Here is a 26,399-nt window from a genome sequence, read left to right as displayed (position 1 = left end):
AGCTGAAGTATGGAACTGCCTGCCAGCTCCACTCTCCATCAAAGAAATGACTCCATGGCCAACCTCCATCTCCAAGCAGCTCTTCTTCCTGTAACAATTAAACAAATAAAAGATAGTTTGGAAGTAGGATGTTTTCCACTGAAGCGGATGCATCTGAGCAAGTGACAGCAGCATGATTAGCACAGTCCTGTGATCTCAGCAGCAGGGCCCTGGCACCTTTCAGAGTACTGGGCTCAGGACTCAGCACAGTGGCAGTGACCTCGTTAACGCTCAGTCCAGCGAGCACATAATAGAGGATTCTGGCAGTCTTGGAGAAATGGCTTTGCTGGAACTTGTGGGATTTTAGTCTCTGCTCTGTCTTTCTCTATAAATGGCAGAATGGAAAAAGATGGTTTCAGATTTATTTTCTCTTTTGCCAATTTTGCTTTTAATAACTCTGAAATTAACATGACCCTGTCTTAAACTGTAATTGTCAGCCGTTGGGTGGGGAATTTATTTGGGCAGCAGAGACAAATATTTAATATTCTTCTAGTCAGTGTTACTTATCCTCAAAATTTCCTGCAGCTAACAGGAAGTATTGAATTAGTCAACAGTGTAAAACATAGCTTTTCCACAGGTAAAATATTTAAAGGTTTTATCTCTTGTTTATAGCTTTTTTAAATATAGTTTCTGTCATGCTCATTATTTCATTTTCCATCCATTGTGGCTGAACTGGTCCAGTTCTACCACATTTAGTCATGCATCAGAAATTTATCCTGTTCTAACACTGGATGGGACTTGAGGAATGTGATATAATCAATACTTACTGGTCCATGGTGGGATGCAGAAGAACTTAAAAGAAAAGGATAAAAAAAAAAAAAAAGGCATGCTAAACAGTGTATAAATAGGAGCATCTATTAAGAAGGTGTCATTCTTAAGCTCGGCTAGGAGCAAACAATGCACCCAGCACTATTTTCCTTTGGCAAACTGCTGTTGCTGCCAGCAATCCAGGCCCTTCCTCAGCTTCAAGCATAATTATGCTGTAGGTGTAAGCATTCCAAGTTGGCACAACAGCTTAATTAATTTGTTCTCTGATGTTTCTTTTGATCTGTTCTGTCAGCTCCGTGGCTGCATTAACAACAAAAGAAAACAATAGATGAAAGGGCAGCCTTGTTGTAAATGGTTTTTCAAAAATAGCTTTTTCCCCCCCCTCCCCTCCTAAAATCTTTTGTATAGGCTTCATTTTCATGAATCAGGCCTTGAGCTGATCAAATAGCCTGTGGCTTTGTCAAATGCATGGGTATTTTCATCCTCCTATGTCTTGGGGATCTTTTACTTGCTGTTCCTTAAAATGAAACCTTGCCGAGATGTCCACCTCTCGGGTTTAGACTTTTTTTGCTGGCAGAGTAGCTCCCTTCTTTCTAGGTGTAAGTGCTGTCTGAGTCCTTCATCCTTTGTAGATGAGTGAAGAGCAAAGAACCATAATGCCTGTGTGAATCAGGTATTGAAAGACTGAAATGAAAGGTGCTCTTTTTTGTTCAGCACAACTTGCAGCTGTGATGTTTTATGTTCCAGGCACATATCAAGGGGGAAAGATAGTTCACTTCTGGCAGGGGAGCTCACAATCTGTTTTACTAAGGGGCATTCACCATATGCATCAGACTTCAAAAAGAACAAGACATGCAGTCATGTTGACATCATTATGGACTCCTCACCAAAAGCTTCTGTACTCTGCGGAGAGGTGGGTGGGGAAAAAGAAGGGAAAAAACATGTAGCTAGAAAATGAGTGAACATGTGCCATGTGATAAATAGACCTTTGGTGAGTGATGATCTAAACCCAACACTGTTTTGAAAAGGCATATAGTTAATGTGAGATGAGGAAGAGGAGAGGGGAAAAAAATAGCCATGGAACTGCAAGGTTCTGTACAAGACATGGCAATGTCCCTGAATCTGTAAATGGTACAGAAGAAATACAAGCATTTCTTACCTTACAAAAAAGATGTGGGATTCTTTTCTTATGAACGTTCATGGTTGCGTTAGATTAAAAAATCCCCAAGCTTTAAAAGCTGAGAAGGTACAAGGAATCTATAGACTGTGATTTTTGACAGTTACAGGAACAAGGAAGAAACATTGCCTGTGCCCAGAGAAAGCAGTATCTGTCCTCTCTAAAACTTCTTGCACCTCTTTGAAAAGCATCAGGAGTTCATCAGTAGTGTGGGGTCCCTGGGCTAAATGACACCCACATCTTTGGTCTGATGAAGAAAGTATACAATCTTGCTAGTTCCAACACTGAACATTAAATAACTGTAGTTAACATTGTAGTGAAATTGTGGCTGCCTCACGGAAACTGCATCCTGAGCCTAGAGAAGCAGGACAAAAACCTCTAGCTAGACAGCAGAATAGGAATGAGAGGACATTTCTTAGACCCCAAAGGAAGAAACTAAACTATATTTTCTCTTCTAATAATCAGAGTTTTTTGCAGGGGTGGTCATGGGGATGTGTTTCATAGTTATCTGTTGCAAATGCTTTCCCTATATAATGTGTAGTTTTCCTTTGTTGCTGACCTTCTTGCTTGGCTCTCTTTTGAGTAGTTAACTTGGATTTGGTGGAGAGAGTCCCAGTATTCACCTGTATAATAAGTTCCTATTTCTTCCCCACCTTTTTTCTAATTTTTTAGATCACTGCTGATTAGATCACTGCAACTACGAAGGAATTGTTGAGAAAGGATCCACTGGGTCTAGTTCCCTGCTCTCTTAGTCAAGCACATAGAATTATAGAATGGTTTGGGTTGGAAGGGACCTTAAAGATCATCTGGTTCCAACCCCCATCCAGTTCCAACACCTCCCACCAGACCAGGCTTCTCAAGGCCCCATCCAACCTGGGCTTGAACACTTCCCTCCAGGAGAGGGGAGCATCCACAACTGGATCCATCCAAGCTGGACAACTCCAACTCTCTCAGCCTGTCCTTGTAGCAGAGGTGCTCCATTCCTCTGATCAGCTTCATGGCCTTCCTCTGGACCTGTTCCAGCAGCTTTATATCCTTCTTACGTTGGGGATTCCAGAACTGGACACAGTACTGCAGGTGGGGTCCCACAAGAGCAGAGTAGAAGGGCAGAATTGCCTCCCTTGACCTGCTAGCCACACTTCTTTTGTTGCAGGACACGGTTGGCCTTCTGGGCTGCAAGTGCACATTGCCAACTCATGTTGAGCTCTTGTCAATAAGCCACCCCCAAGTCCTTCTCCACAGGGCTGCTCTCTGTCATGTCTTCCTTCATCCCGTATTGAAACTGCTGATGGCCCCAACCCTAGTGTAGGACCTTGCACTTAGCATTGTTGAACCTCATGAGGTTCACACAAGCCCATTTCTCCTCCAACTTGTCCACGTTTGTCTGGATGACATCCTGTCCTTCTGGCGTGGCAACTGCACCACTCAGCTTGGTGTCATCTGCAACCTTGCTGAAGTTGGACTTGTTCTCCCTGTCTGTTTCCTCTTATTCTGTCTTAAAAGTGGTTAAATTCTTTGCCCTTTTCACTTCTGTCGAAAGACTGCTTTAGAATGATCTTTCTCTTCTGGTAGAAATCTTCCATTTTCTAAACTTAATGACTGCTTTTACCCACTTACTTACCTGTCACCATTATTTTTGAAAAGAACTGAGTTTTTCCTGGCACTCACTTTCTGATATGTTTCAGTAAATATAATAAATACAATCTCCTTTCTGAAACAAAAAAAAAAAACATAAAGTACGTTTTTCATTTTGCCAAGTTATCCTCCTAGTTCTTCACTGGACTTGTTACCATTTGGGGTTTAATCTTTCTTGGACATGGCTGACCAAAAGCGTATCCTGCATGTGGCCTCAGCGGAAAGTTGTGTGTTAGCACCAATATTTCGATTTTAAAGAGTACTCCCTCGTGCAGTTTAGAGCTGCTGTCTCTTTCACTGTTATGCCGGGTGGCTCAGTCATTGCTATGATCACCAAAGTTGATTCCCTCTTTTTTTTCCAACTGAGAAACTCCGAGGTAAAGCAGAAATTTGTAGATGTTAATACACTCTTTCATTTCACTTCTCTTATGTTTCTGTACTTCATTTCACTATGTGGTCAACAGAATTCATCTGCCAGCTTCATTCTGTGCCTAGACCATTGGTAAAGCTAATAAATAGGACTGGCTTTGAAATGAGTCTCTGAAGAACTCTGCAAGAGTCCTCCCAGTTTGATGGGGATTACAGTAGTGCAAACTGTTGTCATGTATTCTTTAGCTGGTTCACAGTATTGACTGCGGTTCTGGTGTTGATGCCCATCATCTCTTGTGATGACATAACGAGTACTTGAGTAAAGCCTAGATTTACAAAAAAAAGGGGCAAATTTTAATTCTACCTTTTTTAAAATTAGGTAATATAGTCTTTAATCTTTATTCTGTTGTCTTTCTGTTCAACTAGCTTCAGACTAAGCACTCGGGAATTTTGTCATCTTTTGGACCGTCTGTTCTTTGAAGGGCCATGTGTGTTTTAGATTCTGTTATTACAGCACTGACAGTGACTACCATTATTTACCTTTTTCTCTTCGGCACCTTTCTGTTTATAATAGGCTGAAAATTACTGTTTTTAGCAGCTTTGAGACTGAAAAAAATGATTGAATAAATTTAGAGTACAGGTGTAGGTGGTTTGGTACAGAATGTAATTACATAGTCCATTTTTTATCCTTTTCATCTTTTTATTGGAGTTTCTTAAATGGGAGAAGTTGATATTCAAACATGTAGGAAAGTGATTCCTAGGAGAAATGTCTCTGAGCCCAGAAAAGCTAAAGATGGGGTTCAGTGACTTTAAATCAGCAATACTGGAAGAAGGAGCAGTCCTGTTTGCTTCCCTGCCATGACTTCTTTTTCTACTGCTGCCAGTGTCCACGTGGCCTACGAGGCTGGGGAACTGTTCAGGCTAAAAACTGACCTAGGCAACAGTCAGTAATTTCTCAGCCCTGTCAGTTCCCTGATGTAGCTTTCTTTCCACCAAAGCGCTGGAAACAAAGGACAGAAATTGTTTCTTCTGGCAGCAATGCCAGTTTGTTAAAGCATTTAGTTACAGTCTTAATTTGAAGTTCAGAATTTCAGAAGTATGCACAAAGCATTCTTGGCACAGTTCTTTTGTTTAACTAATGAGTAATCTAGCCCAAGAAGTGCCTTCATAAGCTCATCTGCAATTGTAGCTGAACAAACCAAAGCCACTTCTAAGCTAGGTATAGTCTGACACTTTAAAAGAGAACTTCTGGACTTTAGAAGCTGACATGGTACTCTGCTTGATGCCATTGCTTCAAACGTGTGAGATGGGGTCTTTGTTCTTCTTTCTTCTTTTTGTACTGCAAATATGGGCTTTCTTTCTATTTTTTTATATTTTTATTCCCTTGACTTTGAAAGTACTAGACTCTGAAATTTCCTCATCCCTGAAATAGCATGTGCAGTTTCAGCTCCAAACTTTCTGGAATAATTGCAGCGGTTTCAGTGAAAAACTGGAGCACATTTAGGTTAGGCTGAGGGAGCGAACAAAATTCCAGCCTTGTCTTACCGAGCCACCATTGAATGGTTGGTGATGACAATGCTAAAAGGCCTTGAAACCTTACTGTACTAGGAATGGCACAAATGCATAGTAAGATTTAGTATCCCAAGGAGCTTGTAGTCTGTATATGTAAAGCACAGAGGGGAAAAGATTTGTACAAGTTGCACCCAGCAACTCACTGGTAGAGACTGAAGTAAAACTTAGATTTTGCCTGTTGCTGCTCACTACCCTGTCTGCTAAAGAGTTACGTCACTGATTGCATGAGTGTCTCAGATACTGGAGTAATTAAATGGACGGATGGCTGGAGAAGTCTCTGCCCTTTCTCGTTTGCTTTATCCAAGGGTGGTGTAAGAATCAACTGTCAGAAATGAATGTATCTGCAGGGAAGAATTTTTCTCTCATCACCTGTTTGTTGGAGATAAGGGGAGCTGGAACCTAGAAGCTCAACAAGAGAGGGGGAAATGAATTAAGGTGTACTGTTTCTAATGATACCACTGCTGGAGTGTGTCAGAGTTACAATTTGAGGCTTGTTTAAACTGTGCTGTCCTTTGCAAAGGATGGTGTTATGTTCAATAAAGGAGGTGTTTGATAAAGTGCAATTGCCACTATTTCTTGGCTAAAGGCTCCAGGAAGTGAGTAATTTCATTTCCTGGGCTCATTGCAGTGTCTTATCTCCGTTTTGGAGCAAGTTTTACATTAATCAGGGTATTAATGTTTCATAAACTTTTGGAGGAAGCTGAATGTCTTGAGTGCCTTTTGCATGTACTGTTCATTCTCTGATGTTAGGTTTAAATCTTGTTTTATTTTCTTTGAACCTGAGTGCTTTAATCACTTCCTTTCTTCTTTGCAGCCTCTGTGAATGTGCTTGTTCAAAACTGCAAGATTTACAATGATGCTAGCTGCGATATCTCTGCCGATGGGCAGTTGCTGGCAGCCTTCATTCCCAGCAGTCAAAGAGGCTTCCCTGATGAAGGAATATTGGCTGTGTATTCTCTGGCACCCCACAACTTGGGCGAGATGCTTTACACAAAGCGATTTGGTAAGCATTGTATCAAGAAGTCAGGGTGGGTGGGGGTGTGAGAAGTTACCTCAGCCTTCAGTGAGGAGTGCAGTAGTCTGAACATCAGTGATTGTAGTAACAAGAAATACTTGATTTGCCTTCCAACCAAGCCACAAATGTAACATTCCTTGGGAGAAACTTGTGGTGTGGTCTGGACTTGTAAGATGCTGATACAGGGTAGCTGTTAATGGATAGGGGTTTTTTAATTCCTTAAAGAACTTCATTGTCTTAATGGGAGAACATTTGCAGCAAGAAAATGTCTTGCAAAATTTGTAGCTGTGCAGTTCTCCTTATTCTTTTCTACTCCTTATAAGAACGAGCTTAGTGCGCCATACGTTATGGGAATGCTGGAAGACAATGAAGAAGCTGTGAGAATGAAGCATGGGGAGGGTTAGGAACCTGTGAGAGAAATAACCCGTTTTCTCTTCATAGGCCCTAATGCCATTTCTGTGAGCCTATCTCCAATGGGGAGATACGTAATGGTGGGACTGGCTTCCCGGCGTATCCTGTTGCACCCCTCCACAGAACACATGGTTGCTCAAGTCTTCAGACTGCAACAGCCCCACGGTGGAGAAACTTCTATGAGGGTGAGTGTACATGTGTTCTGTTTCTGTGTGTTTTAATTAGTGATTTTGTGTCACTTTGGCTCTAGCCTCGTAGTTAGTTGCTGAGTTATGATAGCAAAGAGGTAGTGTGCTCCAGGCCCACTGAATAATAAACATATGAAGGAATTTATTACAGAGGTATGCAGACATGGCAACAGAACATAAATATAACAGAATTGTGAAACTTTCCTCTGTTTTCAAATACAGTGACAAACAAATACGTTCCTAAGGCTAGATATCTTTCAAAGTGCCTGGTAGGTCTTTCATACTTCTTAGGGTAATATGCATCTTATGGTACTACTGTGGGCTTTGCTGGGGAAGTTTTTCACCTAAGGCTTCAGGATCATGTTCTAAAAGAGGCTAAACCCTAAAAGGGGCTGACCACTAGGAGAGCAGCCACCAGCAGTTTCAGGAAGGGAAAGGGCCAAGCTTCATATCAGTCTGCAAGTAAGATGGTAAGGCTTACAATACTTCAGCCAAACAGGCTTTTATTTGCTACTTATTCATGAACTCTCTATGTATATGTAGGCATATTTTGGCAATGGAATTATCTTTATGTACTTCTGCTTTGTGGGAGAGCTGAACCATGACCCGTTCTGACTCATTTAGTACCTGAGAGAAAACCTTTGTCTTTTTCAAACTGGCAAATAGTTAAGGAAACAAGTACGTCTTGCACAGCACATCAGCTGTTCAGTGATAGTTTAGGATCATGTCCAGCTGATAATGCACAAAGAGAGCTGAAGAGACAGAAGAGGCAGGTAATTTCTAAAGCTGAAATTTGTTCTGGATTCAAATTCCAAGCTGTGTATTCAGGTGACTTGTTGCAGGAAATTAAAAATAGCTGTTTAAACCTTTTCACTTTAGAGGATGACTTGAGCATAGTGGAATTCATTCTATGAGCAGGTTTTTTCCCCTCCTCCCCTCTCTCTCTTTTCTCCTTTTAAATTTTTTTCTTCTTTAAAAGGCCCTCTGAGTATTATTACTTTTGGCAATGCTTTGCCAGCATACAAGGGTAGCAATGAGCCATTTGTCTAGTGGCCCAGCCTTGGGGAGAGACTTTTCTCTGGGAGAAATTGCTTGATCCACCTTCAGACTCTGAAGTTCATCTCCAGACTGCTCATGATTCAGAGAGGGTCATCACAGCTGTGTCATTACATGAGCTGCTTTATCAGCTGATATCAAAACTCTTGTATATTGTCGTCATCTGCTCCATGTTATAAGGCAAGGGGAGATCATTTATGACGATGTTCTTTGGTGCACCAGTCAGCACTTTTTCAGCCTGGGTTCTGAGCTAACATTTTGATGTGAGCCTCTTAAGATAAGAGACAGAAATTTGGAAGTATTTATGAAAAAAGCACAATTTGATTATCATGTGCGGTTGGTGGAAGCTGTGTGGATATGATCAGATCGCTAATTATGTGGATTCACTATCCTCTTAAATCCTTTCAAAAGTTTGCCCTGGTACTGTTTCTTTTTTAGGTTATTTTAAGATCCTAGTGAAATACATAGGTTTTACTGCCAGATACGGGAGTATCCCTTCCCACAGTCTTTTTACCATATCAAAATAAGTTAAGATTGGAAGAGACATGATTTTAGCTAATAGGGCTTCTCTCTCATCCATCCTTTACATTTGCTCTAAACTCTAGTTGCTATGGCTTCTAGCTCTTCCTTTTGGAGGCAATTTTTTTTTTGTAGCCAACTAAATTGTTAATCTCCTGTCTAAATTTTCCATTTATATTTCTTCATCTCCATTTCAAACATATCTTCTTTCCCTATGGTGTATTACTCTCTTCAGATGCTTGTACCCTTGCTCTTAGTTGCCATTTAGTGAAGTAATGCTTTGTATTCCCTTAATCTTTTCTTGTAATTCAATCTTCCAGCTTTCATTTTTTGTCTCTTCTGAATTCTTTCCAAAATACCCTTCTTTTTTTTTTTCCCTTATTCTGGGACATGTTTAAATGTACGTAATGTGATAAGCATATCCTTACCAGAAGCCTGCAGACGGTACTTTTTTTTACTTTTTTTTTTTTCTTTTTTTGAATACAGGGCTTTACTTAAGCAGTCAAGAACTGTTGGGGGGAGTGGTTGGTTTTTTTCCTTGGGTTTTTTTTTTTTTTCTTGTTATGGTGTACTGAAAATTTTGTACAGTTTTTCCCACTCTTGCTTTTCAGACTTGCTCCACATCACTGCACTCCTGTCTTTCTCATCTGCTGTAGTTCTGGATTATTTTTCTCCAGATGGATTGCAAGTGTTCTAAAGGTTGCTTTTTTCGTCTTTCTTGCACATGTATTTTTAGCTTCCAAAAACCTTTCCCCCACGTTTTCAAATCTATCCAGTCTAGCAGGATTTGCTAACTAATTTGACGTTTTCCCCTTTCCACACATTGTGTTTAAAGACGTTAAAAATGTCTTTGGACGTTTCAGCTTTTTGCATTTATGACAGGGTCACAACTAGACCAGTTTGAATTAATTTGGTTAAAGAGCCTTCCTGTGGGATGTTGAGTCCAACGTTCTGGTGTGGTGTTGGTCACCTTTGTGCAATCTGTAGGACCAAGCTAAGAAAAGATAAAACTGTTAATCTTATAAATATTATCTCTTCATCTAGTTCTAGAAAGTCTTGATCAACTGCAGGTATTTCTTCTGTCTTGAGTTTTGCAATAAGACTGCTCCATAAGTTTATAACACTTTTCAAGACATGCAAAAACAAAGAGAGCTTTAGGTAGGAAACTTTATAATATTCTTAGCACACTGTCATTATAGTGGCTGATGTATTCGTATTCCATTGAGTGAAAACCTCTTTGCAGCTTGGCCAGTATGCAGTAGAAAAAGGTTTAGGAAACCTGGTGAAAATATATTCTTCGATCTCTAATTTAATGCGTGCATTAAAGAGAATCAAAAAGTGTTTGTGTTGCCTCTGTGCCAACAGCTTGTAATACAAAACAATTGTTACTCAACTTCTTAATTAAAAATAACTCATAGTCATGTCTGAAGCGATGCTTTGTGGGTATTTTAATTTCATGTCACTCACAAAAGTCCCAAGAGTAATGATACATCAGAATCCGTGAAACTTCTTGTGAGTTGTCTCACAATTGTTCCTTCTTTCCCTGACACCTTGGCAATGTGGCCTGTAAGTCATTGCAAAAGTGTAGCAACCTGCTGAGGAGTGAAATACAGTGGGGTTTTTCTGTTATCAATTAACCCCTCCTCCACATTCTTGACTAGCAGTCAGTAGAATGCTGGGTTTTGTTCCTTGGAGAGTTTCCTCCAACCTGTCCTCCAAAATAGAAGTTTTGAAGATGCAATTAGTTTTTTTACATGAAACTCTTAATATGTTTAATTTCACCTAGAAATCCATTGGCTACTGGCGTAATTTCCAGACTTGGAGAGAAATTTTCTCTCTGAGGACTACAACACTTTAGGACTGCACTAAGGAGCATCGTGGTTATACAAGTGTGCATTGTCTAGATACATCTTGCTCCTAATGTTTCTGAGAGATTGGGTGGAGTTCTCAGGTCAGGGCTGACATGATTTGACAGTTATGAATTGCGTTCAGAAATGGGGTGAAAGTACTGAATACTCATCAAATATGGTAGTCATGAGCTAGAGGTTCATGCTCTATCTATTCACTCCCTTAAGACTGATCTGCTTATTTCAGATGAAAACCTGACTTTGCTACAGAACAAGGGGTTTTTTTATAGACTGAGGCTTAAAAAGCTCTCTAGTAGTGTTGACTTTTAATGAGAGTGCTATGTGTAGACTTCATTTTTTGTTGTTTGTGATTTTTTTTTTTCTTTTGCAAACCTAGCCAACATCTCTGAAAGTTATCTGTTGCTGAAGAGTACAGAGAAGGAATTGCTTATAGCAGATCTCTAGCTTGGGATAGTGCAGATAGCAGTGGTACTGGGAATTGTCTGGAAATATTTGAACTTCAGAGATGAGAAGTTTGGAGAAGGGACTCCAAATACGGAGTAAGAATAGATTTTGCTGCCTATTTCGAAAGCATAGGTGGAGTTGGTCTCCAAATAAAAAGGATCTGTTTTCAAGCTTCCTGAGTCTAGGGTCATTTCTGAATTATATATATGATTCCAAGATTAGAAGAATTTAGAAGAATGTGAAATTTGGAACTTGGTCAGAGCTGAGTTTCCTTAGAAACTTATGAGAGTAAAGATCATATTGGATATTAGTGAGAAAGGTGGCCAGAAAGTAGTTTTATTTCTGGCATTCACAAATTCTGATGCACTTGCAATGTTTAATGTTTTTCATTTTACCTAGAGGAAGATAAGTCTGAATATCAGAAAAACATCATTACTGTAATCCAAATTAAAATAAAACTTTTAAGCCGAGGATACAAAAAGTAAGGAGGTAGGTGGTAGAAAAAATGGATTAACATGAAGCTGAAGAGTAAATCATGCAATCTGTGGGGATAAGGTGACTTAAAAAAAGCCCCATCTCAAATACTGCATTGTGCTTTGAATCTGGTAAGAAATTAAGGCTGTGGAGATCCATAATTAGCCCTTGACAAGACAACAGGTATTTGGGAAACATCTCAGTGAAGTAGTCAGTCCGTAGTCTGGATGGAACAGAATATGTGTATGCTTCCTTTGTAAACAGATGGAGAATACCAAATAATGCAGGAAGAAGGGCCTGAAGCAGAAAGACACAGGAAGTTTTGGCACAGAGTCAAGCTTTTTTTCATTATTTCATCATTTTCATTTTTCATTTTCATTATTTCATCACGTAATTTTTTTTTTTAATTAGAGCTTAACAAGGACCGTGCACAGAATATGTGAGAAGATGCACAATTTTATTAAGAGCTGTTACCTTCTTAACTTCATGCAAGAATCAGAAGAATGTATCCAGTGTGGTCTGGATACTACAAGTAGCAAGTGTGCTACTTGACCTCTTTGACTCACTGGATGATCTGTGAATGCTCCTGCAGTCGTAAGGAAAGGGGCTTTAAGTATAAAAGCAAATGGCTATGCTTCACTGGGGTGCAAATCACGATTTTGTCAGGATCCTTGATAGAGTGAAAAAATTGATTAGGAGAATACGTGGAGATGGCTTACTGCAACGCCTTACCTCCAGTGGATAATGTCATATGAACTAACATCTGAAAACACAAGTAGTTTGCAAGAAAGAGTGTACCAACCTCTTGCTGTGTTAGTGAAAAGCATGCTTCTTGGTGTGGTCCCTTATGTCTCCTTTTGAGAGAGATTTTGACATCTTCAGGTCAACAGCGGGAGCTTCTGACAACTTGGAGTAGAACTGCAAATAATATATTCGCTTACTGCCCAAAGAAATTTTTCACTGCTGGCAGAGGTTGAACCAGGCAGGTGTTTCTTAGACTACAGAAGTCCAAGCAGAGTCACAAACTGCAATTACTTGTTGATAGTAGGAAGAGGGACAGGGGACTTTTCTGACTGATATGAGATATCACACCTTTTAATACGAGGTGGAGCGTAATTCTCTGGTTGAGGACAAATAGTTCCTGTGCTCTGTGGATCGGCAGGTTCTGGCAGGTGTCTTTAGAAAAATGGAGCATATCCAAAACTCTTGTTGGTAGAGTACTGCTTGTGTAGGGTGCTGTAAGAGCGAGCTGTGTACAACATCGTTAGAAATGCAATGCCACCTTGATGTTGTGGATGGCATGAAGGTTTGTGTAGATGTGGACGTTTGAGTGTAGATGCAGGAATGCTATGATTTAAGTTAGTTAAATTGCTGTATTGACTGATTCACCCATATCTGTGTGAAGGTTGCTGAGACAGTATTTACAAGAAACTGTAGTAACTTAAAACTCATTAGAATTCCTTCCTCAAATGTTGTATTATCTCATGCAGTGGTTAAACATGGGAGCGGTGTCAGTTTTAGCAAACTGGTGTGAAGAAAAGGCAAATGACATCTGTTCAGGATGTTTTTACTTAATGGGATGTGAAGCTGAGAGCCAAGACCTTGTTTGATATGGGATCTAGTGTTAGGACAGCTGAGCTGTTGCAGTTCAGGTAAGATCTTGAGCCCACTAGCCCTGCAGTAGCTTACTGTTGGCTTTGGTGCAAAGTTCTAACCAGAGAGAAAAAATTATGGCAAAGGTGGTTCAATTTCTGAGAATATTTATGTTCAGTGTTCTTGCCCAAGCCAGGTAGGAGAGCCAAGGTGATTTATTACCAGACTTGCACTAAACTGGCCAGAGGCTGAGAGGAGGTTTCCAATTTCATGCAGATTTTTTTTTTTTTTTGGTACTTCTTCCTCCTATCTTTCTTGAATTAAATTTAAGCCAAATTTTTCCTCCAGTATTTATTCCTTCCAGACATGTAGGCAGCTGGTTGACAGCTTCTTTTGACCTAGATGAGTATGCATGTAGCTCTGTCATCAACATATTGTTGACACTTGATCTTGTGTGCTGTTCTATTGAAGCTCAGCAGTTGGAGGACGGGGTGGAATGGCAGCTGTGTGCAAATCCTTTGCTCTTGTCATTAGATCTTTAACATATTGTAGATTTTGCTGTTACAGTCTCAGAATGACATTTAATGGAGAATTCACAGGTGCTGCTTTTGGTTTGCAGTCTGAGTTAAGGACAAAAAATGAAGCTTGTCATTCTTTTTGCCATAGAAGTGGCCGCATTTTTGTTAGCTTGTTCCAGCATTGAGAGCTGTTGGTGGGTTTTGCAAGGGATAACAATAGCCGGGGGCACAGTCCTGTTTGCACAGTTCAGTTCACTTGTGCATCTGCTCTGAATATATACAGATCTATCGTCTGTCACGCTAACAACCCCTTTGGCATTCCTGTTTCTCTCCTTTCATCTGTTTCAACCACATGCAAGCATAATTGAAAGGACAATTGTTTGGTTTAGCAATTTCTTGCTTACTCAGCCCTATGTTTCAGATCTGGGCTTGGATGAGTCCCCTAAAGGGCTTTTTGGAGGTTATTACCCTGGTGTTGCCACCTTTAGGAGACTAGTAGTAAATTAATCAGCTGTTTCACTGCAAGTGTGTTGTTTTCCTGAGAGAGGGCTTTGTTACCTGAGTTGATCCGTTTCTTCATAAGACCTAGTTCCCGGTTAATGTTTTGAAGTTTTCCCTTACTTATTTCAAAGCCCTTTTCTCATGTAGTAGTTGCATGGTAGGCTTGTGACAGAAGGTACTAGCTGAAAATGCCATTGAGATAGCCTAGAGAAAGAGTTAGGTGTGCTGTAATGAGACTTTCTCTGATTTGAAAGATCAGCAATAGATTATATGATCAAGTGTGGTCAGGAAGAACCGTGCTTTACTGCTACATAAAGTTTCTCACTGCATCCAACCTAAACTTCTGGTGCTGTCCTGTTTTAGGAATTAAATCAAGTATCTTCAGTTAAGTTGTCAGTTGTTGCTGAAAATTATGGATTAGTTCTCATTTAATTCACTGTGGCCCAGAAAGCAAAGCTAGGAATTTTTGCACTGACAACAGGTAGGCAGAAAGATGTTTGTTGCATTGGTAAAGATTGAAGAAGAATTTCTTATATGATCCTATTGCATCTGGGGAGGATAAATGGAGTTGAAAGAAATTTTATTTGTGCAGAGCATTAGATAATAAGATCCATTTGAGGATAAGACTGACAAATCCAAAAAGATAAGTGCATTATTTTTTGCTTCTTCCATTTTGATGGAGAAGATCTAATGGGAAGATGTGTATGTTGGTGGGAGGAATCGGCTGTGGGGGAGGGATTGAGAGCAGCATAGACGAATCTGCCTAATAAGAGGAGACTGGGAGCAAAAAAGCATTTTTTTTCCCCGTCTGACCATGGGGAATCCATATGTTTGTCTTCCTGTCTGGGTATAGATTCAGAAAGACAACTCCTTCCGAACAAAAGAGAGACTTGCCTTGTTTCAAAATACTGATGTACATTGTCTTATAAATAAATGTATTGAGCTACTGGTCAATTTATCCCAAGAACTGTTTGTTTTGCTTTGCATTGAAGGCCCTCTGCTTTAGACAGGCTAGGCTTGTATACTGCTGCAGAAGGCTCTGGGATTTGTAGCAGTGCAAGACATAAGCCTGAATTTCAGTAGCTTTTGTGAAATTCATAAATAGAACGCAGAGTAAAGAATGTAATCTAAACAAAAAAGGGATTGTGTTATGTATTAAGGACATCAGTTAGGATGTAGTATTACACTTCCTGACCTTAAAAAGCCATAGACATGTTTAAACTAATGGACAGCATTATAGAAGTCAGTGATGCCGGTGGGTTCCTGGCAGCTAAGCCAAGAACATACAGTGCTTTCAGTGGAGTGGCAGATACTTCATAGAAACTTCTCTGATATCCTGATGTCAGAGGTGAATTATTTAACACGTTGACATTTAAAATATAAAAAAAAAAAAAACCAAAAAAACCAACAAGGTGAGGTCTTTCACTGGCAGCACCCTGTTGGGATGACTAAGGCAAAAAAAAAAAAAGAATTTATTTAGGAGCTGTTCAGTCTCAGTAACATGTTTGCAATCAAAAGAGAAGAAGTGAGACTTCTGAAACTGAAAGCTGTCAGTACAGCTTTGCCCATCCGGCAGAGGTCAACAATCTTTTCTGAAGCACTTTTCTCTGCAGCCTCAGTCGGGGTGGCTATGAAGTTGTCGACTTTAGCAGTCCTTCCAGTAAGAGGTTTCTTTTGGGTTTAGCACATCAGATATTTCTCTTCTTATGTGTTTCACTGTCAGTCAGCCTCTGGTGACAGCTTTGATTCAGTTTAAGATTAATAATTAAATTTTAGGCTGGTGCCTGATAAACCCACCTGGTCTGCTTCAACCTTTCCTTTCCCTTTACCTGTCAGGATGGAGCTTCACGGATGACAAAATTTCCCCATGTAAACAAGAGAACAGCTGCATCCCCCTCCCCATGCGGTCTTTATCAAGGCTGATCTAACAGCCTAGTTTAGTTCTTGGGCTAAGCAGAGGTAATGGCTTGAAATTTATTGGCATCTTGAAAGGCAGTGCATTTAGTCAAGAGCAAGAATGTCTCTGTTGAATTTAAAAAGATAAAAAGCAAGAGTTCCTGCTGAGTTTCCTTATCCACTTGTGCCAACTTTCTCTTCTCCTCCAGCTTCAAAATATGTTTTTTCTTTCTTGAGTGCCAGGGAGGAGCAGAAATGTCCCACCCTGCCAAAGTGTTCAGCACTCCTCTGCCTTCCATTACTCTCCTTCGGGGTGGATAGGCCTTGAACAGAGAGATGGCTGTGCAGATGATGTGGTGCCTTCTCTTTGGTCAGGCACGGTGCTGCTCGGACCAGGCAAGCAGTGCGGCACCATTGCCAACTAGCAGCAGTAGCACAGGCTTCAGGCAGCCTGCTGCTACTCTGGGAACTGACAGGATCCTGGCAATAGCCCTGTCCAGCTTTCTAGTGTTGGCACACCTCAGAAATGGAAAGGCAAGGTGATATTTGAAGATTATTATTAAATAGCAGCAGCTTCCGTGGGACAGAGAAAGAGGGAAAGAAGGAAGCACTAGGTCAATAAGTAGGACTTTGCAGAGAAGAGGCTTTTAGTAAGATGTTTTCTTACTCCTCCAGGGCAGGTGCAAATTAACTGTCTAGCTCTGTGCTTACGTGTTGTGTCCTGGGCCCCCTTCTTCCCACATAAGTACAACAGCTTGACATTCAGGAAGAGATTGTTGGGAAAGATTCCTTGAGGCTGTTGATTGTCATGCAGCCTCTCCTGGCTCTCTGCCGTAAGTAAATGTTTAGTTTAATACCTAAGCAGTGGCTGTGGCAGGTGCTACAGTACTGATGGGCCAGCTCTGACAAGGTGGAGGGGGAGCAGCAGCAGTAGACTTGAGGTGGCCTTTGCACTCTGCATGCAGCTTGTTTGCTGAACGCTTTGAGGGTCTGTTTGTTTTTCTTTTCCTCATGCCTCACAGCCCTGCTTTCTCTGAGCCATCTTCTCCCCTGCTGAATTCAACGTTGAAGAAGTGGCTGTGAAGTGATAAAACGAGCTTTAGGGAGTTGAGTAGATGATGTATGTTCCCACTGCTGTTCAAGGAGTTTGGAAAAGGCACACCAAAGAGATAAATAGTTGATTCTAGTGCAGTCTTTGAAAATAGAGAAGGGCAGGCATAATTACTCAACCAAATATTTCCACATGCCTCGTGATTACAGGGATGTAGAATGGAAGCAAACAGCTGTTTCTTTAGAGATACTGCTTTTCCTTTGTATGAGAGTTGCCTTTGGTGCAGAAGCTTAGCTACCTAGACAGTTTTGGTATTTCTGGAGGAAGACTTTTTATCTTGCTGACTTTCCCTGAACTCAGAGGAAAGATTAAGTCCCTGGAATGGCAGAACGCATCTGATGTCTGTGAAGTGTGGGGAGATCACCAGAGACAGGGTTTTCTATAAACATGAACACAGGTCAAGCGGTGCTTCTGTGTAATCCAGGCTGAGTTGCATGATGCTAAAGGGAAGGAGTAGGACCTTTCTTGCCTACTGTCTCTATTACTTGTGTGAGTGGCTGTTAGGCAAGTACAGCTTGCTATACATATGTTGCCCGTTTAGTCTTAAACTTCTATAGGGATGTTCTGAAGCTCCCACTCCTCAAACTTGATGGTGTTGATAGTTAGAGAATCACACCATTGAAAACTGTGCTTCAGAACTGCATCTGGAAACAAATGCAACTGCCAAATTCATAAAATACTGAATTCAACGTGTCTTATAGTGTGGCTGTGTATTATTGATTTAGTAGAGTAGTGATGCTAAGAGCAAGTTTGATACTGATTATGGTGAAGAGCCTGGAAGCTTTCTGCGACTGCTGGCAGTGATTCTGGGCTGCTAAAGTGTGATGCAATATGATATCTGTCCTAAATGAAAATGCCACCCTATTAAAAATAGACTCTCTGGAGGCTGTGGTAGAGTGTGGTAGGCACCTTAAGGATTAGAGAATGTTTACAACAGTGGTTCTAAACTGGTTCCTGAACCCTTGGCCATCAAAATGGCTGTTACACATGGCCTGCAACTAGTCTGTGGACCAGCCCTAATGAAATGGAACTGATGAATTTTCAATGTTATACACTTATATTGTTAGTTTTAAGAATGAGGATTGGCAGCAATCTCTTGACCTAGAAGTTGAAGAATTGTACGAGTGAAGGATTCCTGTAATGACTTGAACAGTATTCCTAAAGGTTCAGAACTACAAAGCATGGACAATCCCACTGTGAAACAAAGAGGTGTGGTCACTCTGTAGTACGTTTTCAGGCTGACTGCTTTGGTTGAAATATCTCAGTAACTTCTCTATAGGATTTAGCAATGGGATCAAAAAAAAAAAAAAACAAACCCAAAAAACAACCCCAAAAGGAATTTTGTGTTTTCTTCTTTGAAAAAAGGGACCTGCCGATATTCAAGGAACTTCAACTTATTTTTTCCACTCTGTGTATAGAGTAGGGGGTCTTGCTAATGGATGCAATTGCAACAGCCAGTCCTTATGACTGCATCAGATTGATTAGCTGGGCTTTGGTTACTGCTGCGAGTGGTGATTATGCCAGTACAGCTGCTTTCTCTTTTTATGTACTAATTACCACATGCACGGATGTCATCACCCTTAACACTGCAAGGAATTGTCCCATTAGCGTGGGAGTGGGAAGCAGCAGGGGAGGGGAGCTCTTCGGTGTGACAAGCTGTTTAGAAGTGAATGGAGTAGAGTGATGAAGCAATTATTCTTACACAGAATTTTTAAGCCATCTTGTCTTTGAGATTCTGCCCTCAGCCAACAATTTTGCGGATTGTCAGAATGAGACCCATGTCCTTGGCAGTATTTTCCATGTGGTGGTATTTACTGCAAAGCACCTGGATACTGAGCTGTAGCTCACAAGTCTCGCCCCTTGGCATGGCCAGTTGCAGAGCCTGTGGGATAACAGCTGTGCCGACTGACCTGCTGGTGAAAGAGAGTTTGTGGCTAGCCCAGGAAGGCAGCTTCTTTAGCTATGATACTTCACAAAGCCATTCTCAGGAGAAGAGAAACTGTTTCTGACTTGCCAGAGAAAGATAAGATGGAAAAACCTTGCAGTTCTTGAGAGATCAGAATGCTTATTTTATGAATTTATGCTCCCAGCTCTGGTGGACCCCTCCCTTTCCTCTCCTTCCTCCTCCTCTTCAAAATCCAGTCTCCCCATCTCAGAGTGCACCATAATCTCCATGGTAACTGGTGTTACCATCGTACATCTGATTTTTCCCCCTTCTTTTTCTCCCCCTGCTCCACCTGCCCCATACAGCAAAGAAGGCAGGGCGGGAATGAGGCAGACATTACAGGGATGGGTAAGAGCTAGATAAACCCCTAAGGGCCTGTTCCTTTCATCCAAACATGGAGCTTTTCCAAATATACTAACTACTGAGTGATAGGCAGGATGAAGAGTAACTAGCTTCTCTTATACAGAGAAATCTTTAAAGACATTTTCTTCTCTAATGTGACCTCCTCAGAGGAGAGGGTAAATGTGTTATTGATAACAGGAAACTATATTATTTTGCTCTGACTTAACTTTCTTGCCTTACAATGGTCAAGATGAAGGTTACGGGTACTGGCTATTGGAGGGCATACAATTTAAGTGGTCTCTGTCTCAGACTTCTCAAGTTAAATTGGCAACCGGACATGATGTGGGGTGGTCAGTAGGGCTACAGAGAAAAACAGGTACATAAGCTGTCATATTGTGCCCCAGTTTGTAATGATAGATGATGAATCCCACCCTAATGAATTCTAATTATTACTTATTAATAATTAATTATTATTAGAATCTATTATTCTAATTATTACTTCAGGCCACCTCGGCAGCGCAGTAGTGGTTGATCTGCATTCCCATCTACCTTTATGCTGTTATTCCAGCACATCCTCATTCTCTTCCATGCTTCCTGGTCCAGCACCATGCCCTTTTCTGAGCAATCTGGAAGAAAGCTTTTGTGATGGATGGGTGGTTGCCCACAGAAAATCTAATGGAAATGTATCTATCACCTGGGACTTATCCCATTGAAAGTATAGGTTCAGTCTGTGCTACCTGCAGTGATTACAAGTTTAAATCCCAAGTAAGTTTCTGCAGAAATTCTGTTAATGATTTGAGCTCATAAATGCACTCTTCAGTTCTTCTCTTCTGAAGCCATGATGGAATGTGTTCTGATGGCCTAGTCCACTGAAGCAGCTTGTCTTTTCTATTCCTGGTAGCCAAAGCAGCTCACTAGCCCTCTTTCCACTTCCTGTGCCTTTGTTTTTTTGATGTACATGTGTCGTATTTTCTGGCTAAGTGCAGCGTTGTCAATATACCCAGTTCTTGTTTCTGGACGGCAGGATGCAGGAGAGCATTGTGCTATACAAAAGACATTACCTTCTTGGAGTAGGAGGAGAGTATATGCGTAGGTATAATCTGTTCTACTTCATCGTTCTTGTTTTCAAGCTCACGCGTATAAGAAAGCAAGCTAGTGCAAACCAGAAAGCAGAGCTTCCTATTGGTTGTTCATGTGCAGTTTTTTCATTCGCCTGCAGCACTGAGGCTCTTGCAGTATTGGTGAAGCGCTGGCTTGCAGCTGTAGTAACTACCTGCAGTCTTAGCAATTGTTCAGCTTCTTACCTTACTGTGGGTAAAATGGATGATTTTGGAAGGAGACCTGAATGTGACACACTTGTTAGTTGCATACTTGTTTTATTCTCATAATCTCTAGATTTTGATTTTTCCATTGTGTACTGTTGATGCTGGGGTTGGTGAAACTCTAAAACGTTTTCAGGAGGCTGTTTAAATGTTTAAAAAAGGAAAACACTGTGTATTATTTTTTGGCATAAAGTTTGGTTTGCTTAGTAGAAACAATAAACTGGGTGCTGAAAGCCCATGTACTTGCCAGTTTCCTGTTCCACCCTAGAGCGTTAAGATGAGAGGTGAAGGCTAGAAGAATCCTGGTTGACTTGCTTTCTAATGACTATACCACTTGTCCCCATCACGTTGTTTAATTAGTTAGAATAGAAAGAGTGTGCAGCCCTCTGAGAGACAGGCAGACTCTCCTGGGGCCCAAATTTCTTCTGCTCCATGTCTGTGTGGCAGTCTATTGAACGCTTAGAGGCACTTGCCTGTGTTTCTAGCAGCCGCTTACTCTCGCTGCTGGGTTTGTAATTTCTTGCAATGTCTGGTAAAGTGACGTGTCTCCTTGTCCAGCTGCACTATTGCAGGGAGATTGAACGTTTTAATGAGCCTCCTTGGCTCTCCTGTCTTGTATTGTGCTGTGAAGTAACCTCCTGTTATTGTTTCAGAGAGTTTTCAACGTTCTATACCCAATGCCTGCCGACCAGAGAAGACACGTCAGTATAAACTCTGCTCGCTGGCTGCCTGAGCCAGGCCTGGGATTGGCATATGGCACGAACAAAGGGGACCTGGTGATTTGCCGACCAGAGTAAGTGCTTACTTTACATGGAGATAACTGCTTTGGCCCTTCTGTTCTTAGGGCAGTGAGGAATAAATGGCTCTTCACTGCCTGGGGCATTGAGCTTGAGGGACCCAAAACCTGTAACTCCTAATCCTCCTTTTGGACTGCCATGGTGCTTACTCAAGTCTCTTACAATCACTGTTTATTTTGCAGATTATAAACTTCTGAGGCTGCTTGAAGTGCATCTCATTAGCACATTTTATTTCCTGTCTTTCTGGGCTTCTGAATGTTTTGTTTCAGTATGTCTACTGCAGTGTCTTTTAGTCTCTCTGGATTTATGGGCTTCTAAAAGTTTCCAGTGAGAACAGTGAATTTGATATACTTGCTTTCCGCAGCTTTCATGGACCCCTGGTGTCCAGCAACCAGGCTGGAACCTGCTGGCCTGCAGTTACCAGTACTCGTTAGAGTATTCTGGTGTGAATTTCTATGAACTGCAAAGATTTTTGTCACGATTATGAGCAAGCCAGCAAATTGTTTTGGTCCTCTCTTGAAAGCCCAGTGGTGTGACATGTAGACTTTAGCTCTCTTTTATTTATACAGTGTCATGAAGGGCGTAACTTTCCCTTTGTAAACTTGCAATTAAATACGAGCTAATTTAGGTGTGATGTGACACATATGACTGAGTGAACAGCGAAACGTATTGCTTTCAGTGTTCTTGAGTCTCTGTACCATACTTTGAGACCATTTTTTCCATTTCTTGTGATGTGCAAGAGGTTTGGTTTTTTTTGAGCAGTGTTTCTTTTATGCTGCAGGAACACTTCAGGGATTTCTCTGCTTCAGGTATTTCCTGATACTAAAGTACCTTGGTATTTTTTTGGAAAATGCTTCACATGTTGAAGTTCCTTATAAGTTAAAAGCTGACAGCTAGAAACTTGCAGCACTGCTGATGATCTTACCGCATGCATGTGAACTCCATCTGTTGTGCATGAGTTAAGGCATGTGGTGCTTGAGAAGAGTCATATGGTCAGTGTAGAACCACTATCTTAGATCTGAATAAATATATACAATTGTAGTAGTGACTAATTCAGTACAGCCTTCTGGTGAAATCTGTAGTTGGAATTCAGATTGGACCAATTTCAGTATTACAGAATGCCAGCGCTCTTCAAACAGCCCTCTTGTTCTCTTGAACGTAATCTTTCATCAAGGCCTTTTTATACGTGAAGTTCTACAAGATATTATTATGAAATAAGCTATAATCACTCTCTTCCAGGATAAGTGGCTTTCTTCAAGAATAGTTGCTGTAGTTTCTAAGCAGAAGAATTATTCAGGAATAATGGCTCTCTTCTTCGTGAACTTGAGAGTTATACTAAGTTATTTTCAGTATAGAGAAGTGATATGATCTAGTCTACTGATTATGGCTCGTGAGACAAACTTGGACAAGAACCCAGGGAAATGATGTCTCCCAGAGGGTGGATGCTTTAATTGAATGCTGCAGAATCGAGCTTGACCAGGCTGTCCTGCCTTGCCACACTCCACATTAGGTATCCATTCTGGTGCTTGCAGTAGCCCCAAGCTAGGTGGAATGTCTCTTCTTGGCACCTCAGTAATTAAAGACACAACATGAACACTTCCATGGTATGTTACAGAAGCACTGTCAGTCCTTCTGCAGCAATTTTGTGAAACTTTCTTAGCTCACCATGTTGCTAGGTCACTCTTATATCACTGTACTTCTACCCCAGCAACAGTCATGCACAATTCCAACAAAAATAAACTTTTGTGTATGAACGTGAAATAAGTTGTCTGTCGGGATTAGAGACTTACTGGTGGTTTGACAGAAATGCTTCAGCAGGTTCCCTCACGGTGTATTGAAGTCACTGGTGCTTCTGGTGTTTATTGCAGACCTCACATGGACTGGTAGGTTCTTTTTGGAGGTGGACACCTGATGCATTCTGTTATTGACTATGCTGTTTTATAGACCAACAACAGTGAGACTGACTTGCAAACCTCTGCGTAAAGGTGTAGATATTCACTGAGCTGAATAATCTGATGTTAGAACCTCAGTGCAAAACACATGAATGAATGAAGCTCTATCAGAGCATAAGTGGCTTGCGGCTGTGATGTCTGCCCCAGATCTACTTGGAACATCCTCAGAGAAAGGAAAAATCCTGACATGTAGATATTATCTCAGTAGTTTTTTACTTAAAAGCGTTGGTTTGAGGTTGGCATATCTGCTGAATTTAACTTGGAAAGTGAGGGAGAAAGATGAAAAATATTTGTGTAGTTTCCATACACGGTAATAGAGAGGAACAAGAATACTAAATAAATTATTTGGCAATCGATAGAGTGCTATATGGGGGATAGCCTAGCAGACAGCAGGGGTCTAGAAAACACTGCACTGCTGAAAACACTCCCACTGTTATAATTTGGCAAAGAAAACTGGTCAGTAGCAAAGAAACGAAATGGTTATAATTCCCTGGGTCTTTATTCCCGTGTACAATGGAGGCATTTGAAACCAAGGGCTACAGGGGTCCCATAAGCGGGTTGCACCTCAAACACAGGATTTGAAAAATGTGTCCTTAGGGAAAATGAGTAGACTGGAAGTACAAGCTGAGGGAAAAAAAAAAAGGGCATAACTTGAAGCTCTGTGGGCTCATAATGAGAGGCTATGCAGGTCATCTTTCCAGAGTTCTAAAGAAACAGTGATTAAAATCGAACATTTTGGGCTATGTTGCTAGGTTAGGGTAGGACTGATGGCAGTTTTTCTTGCAGATGAAAATGGGGAGAGTCAAGATACATTGATAATCCATAATGTGAACTCAGTACACAGATTTTATGGGGTATATTTTGAAGGAATATACCATGGAACGCAGGATCAAATGCATTGTGATTTGACTGAGGTGGAGTGTAGGAGATTGGATACCTGTCCTTGAGAATTTTATGTATTTATTTTTAATTAAATTGAGGATTTGCTCCAGGTCAAATACTTCTGTGTTTTAGTAAGACAGTTCCCATGTCGGAACTACAATAAATCTGGTGGATTTGTAAAGAACTAGGATTAGAACAAGACCTGGTAAAGAACAGGTGAAGGCCTGGCTAGAGGAAAGAATATGACATGATTGACAGCTGGGCTCCATCACAAAAGTGGTCATTGATGGAATTCCTTAAGAACTTGTCCTGGGGGTAGTTATTGGTACTATTTACACTAAGGCCTTGTCAGGGTGTGCTGAATAGATTTACAGAGGATGTGATATTAGCTTTGTCATTACAGACAAAGATTAGAGTATTACACAAGAACTGGATTGCCTTGAAAGTGACTGGAGCTATAGAAATGAGAACTTTAATAGTACAAAGTGCACTTAGTGACTAATAACACTGAGCTCAGTAGTTAAAGTAACAGAGGAGGAGAAAGACCTGAGGTTTTAGTTGATTGTAGGTGATTAAGCCATCAATACACGAGGCGGTAAAAACAGCAAATTTAATTCTAGGATGAGGCACAAGATACTAAACAGCAGAGAAAGCAAAATGTTAGTATTACTCTAGAAGAAACTAGATAAGTAAGATGGAACAGTTTAAAATTTGCATACCCATGTTCAGAGCTGCCTTTGAACTGATACGGTAGTTAAAAAGAGGTGCTAGTAGGGTCAGTGGAGCATTTTTATCTAGGAAAACCCACAGCTTGGGGTCTTTAGCAAGGCTAAAAAGGAGGGCTGAGGAAAGGGCTATATAGCATTCCATAAATCTCCAGGAATGGAGGCCTATTTATATACTTTTTATTAGAGAGCAATGACTGACTAGGTTGTGGCTGCAAACTAGAGAAAAGTGACTAACCAGCTGATTTCTCTAATAACTTGTACCTTGGTTGGGTGGATGCAAAAGGCTTAGCTGTTTGAAGATGCAGCTTGACTGGCTTGCAGAAACAAGTGTATGACTTAAATACTTGTGCCTGGGAGTTGGACTGGACTGCTGAGCCAAGAGGCGGTTCTCAGCATTTTAAACCCAAGGTCCATGTTTGAAGAGGTGTTGATAAGTTCATGCTCAAAGCTGTTGTACTGTAGGAAGGTGAGGTGATGACAGCAGTGTTCATCCACACTTGGAAATACACCTAATGGGCCTTAAAGAACTCTGTAAGAGATTGGAATTCACGAGCCAGTACAGTAGCTATGAGGATAGAATGTTTTTATTAGGCAACCATATAACCCCTAGCAGTGTTGCATTCTGGTGAGTAAAGGAAAATAAGGATGTTGTGTACCTGCGACCTTAGAAGTCAGGATGACACTCAGCCCGCTGATTTGTGGTATTGAAAAGCATCAATTTGTTTGCTGTGCTTTTTATGTGATTAAATTGGAAGAAACTTGTGATGTAATGCCAGGAAAGTTCTTCCTTTTCCAAACAATTTAAGGCCAAACAGCTTATGTTGTTTACTGATATGTTAGTTTAAACATGCAGTATTAGGTACAGACTTGTTTTGAAAGCCCAGAGATCCCAATTGTCAGTGAACAAATACTAATCCGAATAAGGCTAACAAATAGCCAAGGCGGTGGTAGAGCTGGTGTTCAGCAATGTCTGCCTGTCCTTCTTAGGTTCTGTTCTTATGCTTGTTTAGCTGCTGCTTTCACTTGCAAACAAACTGTTTTAGAGCAGGTCGCTATGACCTGTTTAAAACTTTGTTTCCTGTGGGATGGGTACCCAGCTTTTGGAAACAACTTTCTCTGCAAGTGACCAACAGCACAGGCAATTTACTTTTCACAAGTCACTGGGAGAAGGTTCGTGGTAGTGGTGTTTGGGGACAGAGCACAAAGTGCAGGAAGGGGATATGAAGAAAGGCATCTGCAAGTCTTGAAGGTGCATGCAGTAATGAATGGAATTGAGT

The 26,399-nt window shown here is 40.9% G+C and overlaps 1 protein-coding gene across 4 annotated transcripts in view; it reads left to right on the top strand.

Moving 5' to 3' along the window:
• AMBRA1 (autophagy and beclin 1 regulator 1) overlaps positions 1-26,399 on the top strand; it is a 133,195-nt gene that overhangs the window by 85,080 nt on the left and 21,716 nt on the right. For all 4 annotated transcript variants that reach the window (XM_054067702.1, XM_054067701.1, XM_054067703.1 and 1 more), the window contains 3 exons: positions 6,375-6,563; positions 7,017-7,171; positions 21,417-21,556. In XM_054067702.1, coding sequence (XP_053923677.1) covers positions 6,375-6,563; positions 7,017-7,171; positions 21,417-21,556 — 484 coding nt within the window. The remainder of the gene's footprint in view (positions 1-6,374; positions 6,564-7,016; positions 7,172-21,416; positions 21,557-26,399) is intronic.

Source organism: Cuculus canorus, chromosome 5 (assembly GCF_017976375.1).
Source record: "Cuculus canorus isolate bCucCan1 chromosome 5, bCucCan1.pri, whole genome shotgun sequence".
Classification (NCBI taxonomy): domain Eukaryota; kingdom Metazoa; phylum Chordata; class Aves; order Cuculiformes; family Cuculidae; genus Cuculus; species Cuculus canorus.
The sequence above is the reverse complement of the archived record's forward strand: the minus strand, read 5'-3'. Positions and strand labels throughout refer to the sequence as shown.